Raw genomic sequence first — 13,150 nt, 5'->3', positions numbered from 1 at the left:
TGGGACTATAAAAGATTGAAGCTGGAATTTCATCGAAAGTATTACCCTATGCATCTTGTTCATCGTGATCGCAATTATACATATAATTTCTGGCCTCGTGAAGGAGAAAGCATCGCTCAAGCTTGGGGGAGGCTTAAATCAATTTTATATTCATGCCCCAATCATGAGCTCTCAAGAGAAATGATTATTCAAAATTTATATGCTCGGCTTTCTGAAAACAATCGCACCATGCTCGATATTTCTTGTGCTGGCGATTTTATGATGAAGACTATTGAATTCAGATGGAATTTATTGGATATAATTAAACGCAACTCTGAAGATTGGGACCTCGACGAAGGTAAAGAGTCAGGTATGACACCTAAGTTTGATTGTGTTGAGTCTTTTATGGATACCGATATTTTCCGTAAGTTTAGCACTAAATATGGACTTGACTCTGAGATAGTAGCTTCTTTCTGTGAATCTTTTGCTACTTATGTTGATCTCCCTAAGGAGAAGTGGTTTAAATATCATCCTCCCATAGAAGTAAAAGTAGTTGCACCTATTAAAGTTGAAGAAAAGACTGTCACTTATAATGATCCTATTGTTCCTACTTCTTATGTTGAGAAACCACCTTTCCCTGTAAGAATAAAGGATCATGCTAAAGCTTCAAATGTTGTTCGTAAAAGCAATATTAGAACTTATACACCTCCTGAGAAAGTTAAAGTAGAACCTAATATTGCTATTGTTGAAGATCTCTTGTCTAATAATATTGATGGGCATGTTATTCAGTTCGAAGGTGAAACTGCTAGAATTGCTAAACCTTGTGATAAAGATAAACATAGACCTGTGGTAGGCGTGCCTGTTATTTCTGTTAAAATAGGAGATCATTGTTATCATGGATTATGTGATATGGGTGCTAGTGCTGGTGTAATACCTATTGACTTATACGAAGAAATTAAGAATGAAATTGCACCTGCTGAGTTAGAAGGTATTGACGTCACAATTAAACTTGCCAATAGAGATACTATTTCACCAATTGGAATTGTTAGAGATGTCGAAGTCTTGTGTGGGAAAACTAAATATCCTGCTGAGTTTCTTGTTCTTGGTTCCCCACAAGATAGCTTTTGTCCCATTATATTTGGTAGACCCTTCTTAAATACTTTCAATGCTATCATAGACTGCACAAAGAATGTTGTTACTATTGGCTTGGATGATATGGTTCATGAGTTTAATTTCTCTAAATTTAGTAAACAACATCGTGAGGAAGAATTACCTAGTAAGGATGAAATTATTGGTCTTGCTTCTATTGCCGTACCTCCTAGTGATCCTTTAGAACACTATTTGCTAGACCATGAAAATGATTCTTTCATGAATGAAAGAAGGGAAATAGATGAAGTATTCTTTAAACAGGAACCTATTCTGCAACATAATTTGCCTGTTGAAATCTTAGGGGATCCTCCTCCACCCAAGGGTGATCCCGTGTTTGAGCTTAAACCTTTGCCTAATAATCTTAAATATGCTTATCTTGATGAAAAGAAGATATATCCTGTTATTATTAGTGCTAACCTTTCAGAGCATGAAGAAGAAAGATTATTGAAAACTCTAAAGAAGCATCGTGCTGCTATTGGATATACTCTCGATGATCTTAAGGGCATTAGTCCCACTCTATGTCAACATAAAATAAATTTGGAAGCAGATGCCAAACCAGTTCATGATCCTCAACGATGTCTGAATCCTAAAATGAAAGAAATGGTAAGAAAAGAAATAATAAGCTTCTGGAGGCAGGTATAATCTATCCTGTTGCTGATAGTGAGTGGGTAAGTCCTGTCTATTGTGTCCCTAAGAAGGGAGGTATTACTGTTGTTCCTAATGATAAAGATGAATTGATTCCACAAAGAATTATCACAGGCTATAGGATGGTAATTGATTTCCGCAAATTAAATAAAGCTACTAAGAAAGATCATTACCCCTTACCGTTTATTGATCAAATGCTAGAAAGATTATGCAAACATACACATTATTGCTTTCTAGATGGTTATTCTGGTTTCTCTCAAATACCTGTGTCGGCTAGAGAGCAATCAAAGACTACCTGTACATGCCCTTTTGGTACTTTTGCTTATAGATGTATGCCTTCTGGTTTATATAATGCACCTGCTACCTTTCAAAGATGCATGATGGCTATATTCTCTGACTTTTGTGAAAAGATTTGTGAGGTTTTCATGGACGACTTTTCCGTCTATGGTTCCTCTTTTGATGATTGCTTGAGCAATCTCGATCGAGTTTTGCAGAGATGTGAAGAAACTAATCTTGTTTTGAATTGGGAAAAGTGCCAATTTATGGTTAATGAAGGTATTGTCTTGGGGCATAAAGTTTCTGAAAGAGGGATTGAAGTTGATAAAGCCAAGGTTGATGCTATTGAAAAGATGCCATGTCCCAAGGACATCAAAGGTATAAGAAGTTTCCTTGGTCATGCCGGATTTTACAGGAGGTTCATTAAGGAATTATCAAAAATTTCTCGGCCTTTGACTAATTTACTACAAAAAGATACACCATTTGTCTTTGATGATGATTGTGTAGAAGCATTTGAAATACTTAAGAAAGCATTAGTCTCTGCACCTGTTGTTCAGCCACCGGATTGGAATTTACCCTTTGAAATTATGTGTGATGCTAGTGATTATGCTGTAGGTGCTGTTCTAGGGTAAAGAGTTGATAAGAAATTAAATGTTATTCATTATGCTAGTAAGACTCTAGACAATGCTCAAATAAATTATACTACTGCTGAAAAAGAGCTTTTAGCAGTTGTATTTGCTTGTGATAAGTTCAGATCTTATATTGTTGATTCTAAAGTAACTATTCAAACTGATCATGCTGCTATTAAATATCTTATGGAAAAGAAAGATGCTAAACCTAGACTTATTACATGGGTTCTCTTGCTACAAGAATTTGATTTGCATATTGTTGATAGAAAGGGAGCTGAGAACCCCGTTGCAGACAACTTGTCTAGGTTAGAAAATATTCTTGATGACCCACTACCTATTAATGATAGCTTTCCTGATGAACAATTAAATGTTATAAGTACTTCTCGTAGTACTCCATGGTATGCTGATTGTGCTAATTATATTGTTGCTAAGTTTATACCACCTAGCTTCACATACCAGCAAAAGAAAAAGTTTTTCTATGATTTAAGACATTACTTTTGGGATGACCCACATCTTTATAAATAAGGAGTAGATGGTGTTATTAGAAGTTGTGTACCTGAGCATGAACAGGAACAGATCCTACGCAAGTGTCATTCTGAGGCTTATGGAGGACACCATGCTGGAGATAGAACTGCACATAAGGTATTGCAATCTGGTTTTTATTGGCCTACTCTCTTCAAGGATGCCCGTAAGTTTGTCTTGTCTTGTGATGAATGTCAAAGAATTGGTAATATTAGTAGACGTCAAGAAATGCCTATGAATTATTCTCTTGTTATTGAACCGTTTGATGTTTGGGGCTTTGATTATATGGGACCTTTTCCTGCCTCTAATGGATACACACATATTTTAGTTGCTGTTGATTACGTTACTAAGTGGGTAGAAGATATTCCAACTAGTAGTGCTGATCATAAAACTTCTATTAAAATGCTTAAAGAAGTTATTTTCCCGAGGTTTGGAGTCCCTAGATATTTAATGACTGATGGTGGTTCACACTTTATTCATGGTGCTTTTCGTAAAATGCTTGCTAAATATGATGTTAATCATAGAATTACATCTCCTTATCACCCTCAGTCTAGTGGTCAAGTAGAGTTGAGCAATAGAGAGATCAAATTAATTTTGCAAAAGACTGTTAATAGGTCTAGAAAGAATTGGTCCAAGAAACTTAATGATGCATTATGGGCTTATAGAACTGCATACAAAAATCCTATTGGTATGTCTCCGTATAAAATGGTTTATGGAAAAGCATGTCACTTACCTCTCGAACTAGAACATAAGGCATATTGGGCTATTAAAGAGCTCAACTATGATTTTAAACTTGCCGGTGAGAAGAGGTTATTTGATATATAGCTCACTTGATGAATGGAGAACCCAAGCTTATGAAAATGCCAAGTTGTTTAAAGAAAAAGTTAAAAGATGGCATGACAAAAGGATACAAAAGCCTGAGTTTAATATAGGTGATTATGTATTGCTACACAACTCTCCTTTAAGATTTTTTGCAGGAAAACTTCTCTCTAAATGGGAAGGCCCCTATGTTATCGAAGAGGTCTATCGTTCCGGTGCCATAAAAATCAACAACTTCGAGGGCACAAATCCGAAGGTTGTAACATCCCAAATTTTCAATTTGGAATGTTATACATTAGATCATCATGCATATCTTATTTTTCTTGCATTTTGGTCGATCCTAGAAATTTCACGCAACTCAAGGACCTTCGGAGAGAGTTGGAGATTTCGTTATTTTCATATTTGAGAGTTTTCTCGAATTTGAAAAGAGGATCATTTGATTTATTTATTTCATCCTCAATTATTTTTCCGATATCAAAATATGAGAGAGGGAATCATATGACTTTCCCAAAATATAGGAAAAATGAAGATTTAATAAATAGATCAAATTTCGTTTTTCCGGTGTTTGTTTGTTTTTCTTTGGATAGGGAAAAATGCGCGTTTTCGAAAATTGCATTTTAGGTCCGTAGAAAAGTTCATTTTGTTCAACTCAACTTTAGGAGTCGGGGAAAATTTACTTTAGGGTTTTTGGAGCCCGTTTAGTTTTTCTTTTTCTTGTTTTTCTGCGCCCGGAACTAGTTAAAAAAAATCCGCAGGCCAGCCGGGCCAAAGGCCCAGCCCGCCGCCGCTCCACCCCAGCCGCGCGCAGCGCCAGGCGCCAGGCGCCAGGCCAGCCGCCGCCTCTTCCCTGGCCGAATCCTATTAGGATTCTAGGCTAGCCCCTTTTCCTTGTTTCGTTTTTCCTTTTCCTACTCTATTTCTTGTCCCCTACCCCAAGTAATCTCTCCCCTCTCCTATATAAATACCCCCATAGACCCCCCCTCTCCTCACACCAAAAACCCAAACCCCCTCTCCTCCCTAAGCCGCGCCCCACCCCACGCCCTTCACCCGCCGCCGCCGCCGCCGCCCTAGCACGCCGCCATCGCCACCGTTCGCCCCGCCTCGCCGGAGGGCCTCTCTTTTTCTTCCCCGCGGTTCGGTTCTTTTAAAAGAAACTGTTCCGGTTTTCTTTTCCGGTTTTCTCTCCGATTCTTTGTTTCGGTTTCTTTTCCGAAAACCCTAGATCAGTTTTCCGTTTTCTTTTTTGGTTTCTTTTCCGAAAACCCTAGATCGGTTTTCCGTTTTCTTTTTTGGTTTCTTTTCCGAAAACCCTAGATCGGTTTTCGTTCTTCTTTCGGACCGTTCGTCTCAACGAACGTGATCACCGATTATTCCCGGTTAACGACGCCCGTTCATTTAACCGTTCGTCTCTTTCTTTTCGTCGGATTTATTCCGCGATCGCGATCTCAGATCCGATCTTTGTTCTAGTTTATCTTCTCGCCCGTTTATCGGAATCAGGTGATTCAAGCGCCTGGAGTTTCGTCTCGAAACCGCCGTTCCGTCTAATCAACTTGAACAAGTTTTTGCTATGGTAAAATTTGACCTAGTTTCAACTTGCTAGAACCGAGTTGTTTTCTTCCGCCGTTTGTTTTCCGTCGTTTGTTCGGTTCGTTCTTTCTTTGCAACCGGAGTTCTGAAGTTGAACTTTCTGGTTCGTTCTCTCGTTCGAGTTTTACTTGTGCATTAGATGAGTACTTATTGTGTGGTTACTATTGTTTGCTTACGATAGATTGACCGGAGTGTGACGAGTAGATCTATCAAGAGTTTTAAGTGCGAATCATCTTCATCTACATTGCAGGCAAGTTCACACTTTGATCATACCTTTTCTACAACCCATGTTTTATTGCATTAGACCAATCCTCTCACATTGCATGATTAGGATCTAATTAAATTGTGGGATGGGAAGTAGATGAGGTAGTACCTATTACCTGTATTATTATGAAACCTTTGGGAGTTACTTCTACGTTTGCTTATTATGCCATGCTATGCTAGTAGACGTGGATTGGGTGAGTGATATCCATGACAGATGTGAGTTGATAATTTTAATGGTTTATCTAAGGTGGCCACTTAAACACACATTTGGGTGGATTGAGGCACCTGATGTCTATCAGGACTTGCCTGTTTTTTTTGGGACCGCCACCCAGGCTCAAAGGGATCATAAGATAATTCATGCTAGAAACTTCCGTGTGCAGCCACATGCTACTATGGGCTCTGGCATAGTTGACTAAGTTGTGCGAACTCTTACGGGGTGGACTAGCAGATGTAGGGGTTGTAGGTGGTACGGTCTACCCCACATGTAAGGTGCTAGCGCTTCTGAAAGACTATGTCTCGGTCATCCGTTTCTCAAACACCATCTAGTGCGAGAAAACAAACGGAGGCGATCGAGTCATGTGGGGAAAAGTGCGCAAACCTCTGCAGAGTGTACAAACTAATCATGATTAGTCGTGTCCCCGGTTATGGACAACTTGAGTATCTAGTACTTGAATATCATGTGAATCTCAACATGTTACTTCTAATTAATATTGTTGGGTTTAATTATTCACTTAATTGGGATTGAGAATGCTGTCAACCATTCTCAATGTTCAACAACCACCATGATAGTTAAATAAATTTATTCCTTTGCAGTAGGGAAAAATTGGCTTTATGCAAAAACCTTATAACCATAGAGCTTTTCCACCAGCCAAATATGCATGTAGTGATAGCCATTGTTCATCATTCTCTATGGTGTGAATTTGCCAGTACATTCAATGTACTGACCCGTTTCGGGCTGCAACGTCTTATGTTGCAGGTTTCTTACGACGAGTAAGTGATACGTTAGGGTTACGATTTTTGCACTCAACTTTGCCGTTGGTGTTGATGGGAATGCACAACCTTGTTGCTTCCGCTATTTGGATTGAGGTAATAGTATTTACGTTACTTTATACATGTGATTTACCTCTGTTATAAATCCTTCGAGTACTGTGTGTGTCAGCATACCGATCCAGGGATGACACCTAAGCACAGAGACTTGATCCATTCGGGTCGGGTCGTTACAAAGGTGGTAAACAGTCAAAGAATTAAACATTATATCTCAGGTAGTCCCATAAATGTTGAAACCAATATTATTGAAACCGTAACCCCGGAGGAATACATAAGGGACACTTTCCGGAACATTTCAGACTCCGAAAAGGAATAGGTATGTGGTACAGTAAGTAAACTGACTCCAAAACAATTTTTAAGGCAATACTTCTCCGTTTTGGAATATTTAGAAAAATAGAAAAATAAGTAGCAGTCCGGGAAGGACACGAGGGCCCCACGAGGGTGGTGGGCGCGCCCTACGCCCTGGGCACGCCCCCCTACCTCGTGACCACCTCGTGTGCCTTCCGGACTCCGTTTTCTTGCACGATACGTATTTTGGTCGGTAAAAATTCATTATATATTCTCCCGAAGGTTTTGACTCCCTTATCACGTAATTATTCTCTGTTCTTGTTTCGAGCTGTTTTTCTAACAGATCTAGATTATCATGACGTCCCCAAGTGCTTCCAAGGACAAGTTCTTCAATAAGGTCATCAACCCTTACCTCGCGGAGGTGCTGCGACACCCTCAAACCATTGAGATGCGTGATGGGTTGTTGCACATCCACGATGTTGAGGGACCAAAGGGAACCGGAAGCGTGGAGACGAGGCTCAAAGTAATGGAGCAACAAGTTTTCAAGTGCCGAGGGATGGTGGAGCGTGGAATCAACGCTAGCCACACGATGCTCGCGGATTTCACTAACAACTACAAGCCAGATGCCAAGAACACCGAGGAGGCCATCTTCAAGCTATATGAGAAGATCGAGCACCTCCAAGCCCAAATCTATGACCTGCAAAACCAAAACTGTGAGTATGAATATAGATTCAAAAGAATGAGTTTGGCTGCAGATTCGAGGATTCCGGAGACTCGATCATCCTTCTATGATGGTGAACCTATGCCTTGGAAGATGGATGACAAGCCTGCATCATCAACAACACCTCCACCTTCTTCACCAACCAAGGAGATATAATCACATGGGTATGGGCACTCCCCTTGGCAACTTCCAAGCTTGGGGGAGGTTCCCCGGTATCGTATCACAATCACAACTCCTATCTTTACCGTTTTTCTTAGTTCAATCCTATTAGTAGTATCTTGATCTAGTAGAATAAAGTTTATGGCATGATCTAGTTTTGAGTTTTGCTTTATGATATCTCTTTGTAATCGAGTCCGTGAGCTATATATAATAAAGATAAGTGTTGAGTCAAGGGCTTGATTATTTTGCCATGATCTTGGGCGAATGAAAGAAAAGAGAAAAAGAATAAAAAGAAACAAAGAGTTCATATTGATCTTATTGAGAGTAATGACTTCACATAGAAAGAGTATGATGATTAAAAGTTGTCGGGAGTTGGCAAACATAGTTTTGGTCATTGTTGCAATTAATAGGAAGTGATAAGGAAAGAGAGGTTTTCACATATAGATATATTATCATTGACATCTTTTATAATTGGGAGCACTCATTAAAATATGACATGCTAAAGAGTTGATGTTGGACAAGGAAGACAACATAATGAGTTATGTCTTTCTTATATCCGAGATAAAGTATGTTGTCATGGATCCTCTAACTTGTTGAGCTTGCCTTTCCCCCTCATGCTAGCCAAATTCTCAGCACCAAGTAGAAATACTACTTGTGCTTCCAAATACCCTTAAACCAGTTTTGCCATGAGAGTCCACCATATCTACCTATGGATTGAGTAAGATCCTTCAAGTAAGTTGTCATCGGTGCAAAGCAATAAAAATTGCTCTAAATATGTATGATTGATTGGTGTGGGAGAAATAAACTTTATACGATCTTGTGATGTGAAAGTAATAAAAGCGACGGACTGCATAATAAAGGTTCATATCACAAGGGGCAATATAAAGTGACATTCTTTCGCATTGAGATTTTATGCATCCAACCATAAAAGCACATGGCAACCTCTTCTTCCCTCTGCGAAGGGCCTATCCTTTATTATTATCTTCTACCTTATGCAAGAGTCATGGTGATCTTCACCTTTTCTTTTTCATTTTATCCTTTGGCAAGCTCAGCATGTTGGAAAGAACATGATATATATATCTAATTGGATGTAGGGGAGCATGAACCATTATTGTTGACATTACCCTTGAGGTAAAAGGTTGTGGGGCAAAACTATAAGCCCCTATCTTTCTCTGTGTCCGATTAAAACTCCATAACCACAAGTATTTCGTGAGTGTTAGCAATTATGGAGGATTAAATGATAGTTGAGTATGTGGACTTGCTTTTTAGCTCTGACATAGACTCTTACCGATGTTATGATAAATTGCAATTGCTTCAATGACTGAGATTATAGTTTGTCGGAGCCCAATAAGGTTTATGATTTATACTTTTGCATTGTGAATAGATCATCACTTGAACATAAGTAATCATATGACAAAATCTATATATGTTGCTATTATGAGAATAATCATGCTGCCTTCATGTCCGTATTTTATTTTTATCGACGCCTCTACCTCTAAACATGAGGACATATTTATTGTTATCGGCTTTTCGCTTGAGGACAGCGAGGTCTAAGCTTGGGGGAGTTGATACATCCATTTTGCATCATGCTTTTATATCGATATTTATTGCATTATGGACTGTTATTTCACTTTATGTCACAATACTTATGGCTATTCTCTCTTATTTTACAAGGTTTACATAAGGAGGGAGAATGCCGGCAGCTGGAATCCTGTGCTGGAAAAGGAGCAAATATTAGAGACCTATTCTGCGCAACTCCAGAAGTCCTGAAACTCCACGGAACATCTTAAAATAAATAAAGAAAAATCCTCGCCAAAGATGAAGGCCAAGGGGCCCACACCCTGCTCATGAGGGTGGGGGCGTGCCCCCCTACCTCGTGGGCCCCCTGGTGGCTCTCCGACGTCCATCTTCTCCTATATGAAGTCTTTCGATGAGAAAAAAATAAGAGGAACTTTTCGGGACGAGACTCCGCCGCCACGAGCGGAACCTTGGTGGAACCAATCTAGAGCTCCGGTAGAGCTGTTCTGCCAGGGAAACTTCCCTCCGGGAGGGGGAAATCATCACCATCGTCATCACCAACGCTCCTCTCATCGGGAGAGGGAAATTTCCATCAACATCTTCACTAGCACCATCTCATCTCCAAACCCTAGTTCATCTCTTGTATCCAATTCTTGTCTCAAAGTCTGGTATTGGTGCTAGTAGGTTGCTAGTAGTGTTGATTACTCCTTGTAGTTGATGCTAGTTGGTTTATTTGGTGGAAGATCATATGTTCAGATCCTATATGCATATTATTACCCCTCTGATTATGAATATGAATATGCTTTGTGAGTAATTACATTTGTTCCTGAGGACAAGGGAGAAGTCTTGCTATTAGTAGTCATGTGAATTTGGTATTCGTTTGATATTTTGATAAGATGTATGTTGTCTAGCCTCTAGTGGTGTTATGTGAACGTCGACTACATAACACTTCACCATTATTTGGGCCTAGAGGAAGGCATTGGGAAGTAATAAGTAGATGATGGGTTCCTAGAGTGACAGAAGCTTAAACCCTAGTTTATGCGTTGCTTCGTAAGGGGCTGATTTGGATCAACATGTTTCATGCTATGGTTAGGTTTACCTTAATACTTTTGTTGTAGTTGCAGATGCTTGCAATAGAGGTTAATCATAAGTGGGATGCTTGTTCCAGTAAGAACATCACCCAAGCACCGGTCCACCCACATATCAAATTATCAAAGTATCGAACGTGAATCATATTAACATGATGAAAACTAGCCTGACGATATTCCCATGTGTCCCCGGGAGCGCTTTTCCTATTATAAGAGTTTGTTCCGGCTTGTCCTTTGCTACAAAAGGATTGGGCCACCTTGCTGCACTTTATTTACTTTTGTTACTTGTTGCTCGTTACAATCTATCTTATCACAAAACCATCTGTTACCACTTATTTCAGTACTTGCAGAGAATACCTTGCTGAAAACCGCTTATCATTTCCTTCTGCTCCTCATTGGGTTCGACACTTTTACTTATCAAAAGGACTACGATAGATCCCCTATACTTGTGGGTCATCATACATGAAAGGGCGGTGATCCAATTCCGGAATTTTCTTGGGAACCCTTTTTCTTAGTAGCCGATGATGAATTCCCACTTGACCGAACCAGAGGCCGTGTCAATGTCAAGCTTTAAAAGGAGCGATGGTTTTTTGCCCTTACAAAGCCTTCGGGAAAGGTTCCTGATGTACATGAAGTTGTCGTGGATGCTTCTCCTTTTGATAAATGCATTTTGGGCATTGGTGACAAGTTCATCCATGTGAGGGCTTAACCGGATGGTTAACACCCTGGCCATGATTTTAGCAATCGTGTGAATGAGGCTAATGGGCCTATAGTCTCGGACCCCCCCCTCCGCACCATCTTTCTTGGGCAAGAGCCCGTCATTTGCGGAGTTGAGCCAGTGGAGGTTGGTGGTATGCAAGAAGAGATGAACCACTCTCATGATGTCGCCTTTCATGGCGTTCCAACACTTTTTGAAGAACATTCTTGTGAAGCCGTCAAGCCCGGGCGCCTTGTCACTTGGCATCTCTTTGGTAGCCTCAGGAATCTCGTCCTCGGTTATGGGAGCCTCAAGCTAATGTAAATCTTTGGGATCAATGTTTAGATCCTCCCAATTAAGGTCCTTGAAGCTCCCTTGGCCCTTGCCCCTTGCCCATGACTTTGGAGAAGTGGTAATGTATGATGGATTCCTTGGCCTCATGCTCGTTTACCCAACCAGACTGGTGCATGATCATCCTATGGATGTGGCTCTTATGCCTTCTTGCATTAATGAGATGATGGAAGAATTTGGTGTTGCATGACCCTCTCGCAAGTTTGCGATCCTAGCAGACTGCCTCTTTCTAGATCTCTCAATCACGACAAGACTTATGACCCATCTTTTAAGCCTCGCCCGGAGATCTTGCTCCTCAGCGGAAAGTTGTCGGTCTTCCTATGTAACAGCGAGACGAAGAATCACAAGAAGGGCGACATGAAGGTGGGTCTTCACCTTAAAGAAGATGCCCCTACTCCATTCAGTGAGACGAAGCCTTCTTGAGCCTATTAAACAAGACTTTAGTCGGGCTCCGTATGATGGACGAGTTCGTTCCAAGCCTTTTGCACCACCTTGTTGAACCCGGGCATTGATGCCCAAAAGTTCTCAAATTTGAAGCTCCTAGGTGTCTTGGCCCCTCTGTGATTGGAAAGCTCCTAGGTCTCCTCAGCCCCCTGTCAAAGACGAGAGATTTTGGCAGCACCGAAAGTTGGTATAAATCTCACATTGTCATCATTTCTTCCTTATTTTAAACATAGTACATTCGCACAAGCTCATAAATATGCACATACACACATCCCTATAAACGCATGCACGCACACACACGCTACCCCTATGAGTATCTCCGACAGAATGAGACGGCACATCATCTTGAGATTACCAAAGTCATCACACGTTGGGGTAGCTGTAAATTTTTTTTGATGCAAGTTTTGCGTCACGTCCCCCGCGCGTCGCCTCTGGCGCACAGGGGAAACCCTAACAGCGCCGCCAGCCGCCCCTCCCCGCTCCTCCCCCGCTTCGCCGCCACCAGAGGGGACACCGACGAAGCCCGCGTGGTCCCCAGGGAAGGTGGTGGCGGGGTGTCCTCGTCGTTCTCGCGTAGATCTCGCGACGGCCGGTGGCGATCTCGCGGCGGTGTTCCGCCGGTGGCTGGCGCCCGCTGCCCGTGGGGCGACATCCCTCACGGTGGCGGGGCTGCCCCTAAATGACGCCTTGTGGTGGCCACGTGGCGGTGCGCAGGTGGGCCGGATCTGGGCTTCTGGTGCGCGGGTGGCAGCGCTTGCCGTTGCCCTCGGCCATGAGGCGTGGTCCGGGACGGGCCGAGCGCCGGTGGTGCTGGCCAGGATGCACGCTGGCAGCGCCCTACTTCATCTCGCGTCGTCTCGCTGGCCAATGGTGGTGGTCATCTTCTTCGTCAAAGATGGCCGGCCAGAGGCTGGGTGATCGGATCTCGAGATCCATCATCTAGTCCTGGCTGCGAGTTGGGGAGACA

General features: G+C 41.6%; 1 protein-coding gene across 1 annotated transcript in view; it reads right to left on the bottom strand.

Moving 5' to 3' along the window:
* Positions 1-12,835, bottom strand: part of LOC147965980 (uncharacterized) — a 53,888-nt gene extending 41,053 nt beyond the window's left edge. The window contains exon 1 of the mRNA XM_087530676.1: positions 12,633-12,835. Within this exon, the coding sequence (XP_087386802.1) occupies positions 12,633-12,835 (203 nt within the window). The remainder of the gene's footprint in view (positions 1-12,632) is intronic.
* Between the last annotated feature and the right edge of the window lie 315 nt (positions 12,836-13,150).

This window comes from Triticum urartu, chromosome 6A, assembly GCF_056163025.1.
Source record: "Triticum urartu cultivar PI428250 chromosome 6A, HENAU_Tu73, whole genome shotgun sequence".
NCBI lineage: Eukaryota > Viridiplantae > Streptophyta > Magnoliopsida > Poales > Poaceae > Triticum > Triticum urartu.
This window is presented reverse-complemented; position numbering and strand designations above follow the sequence as displayed.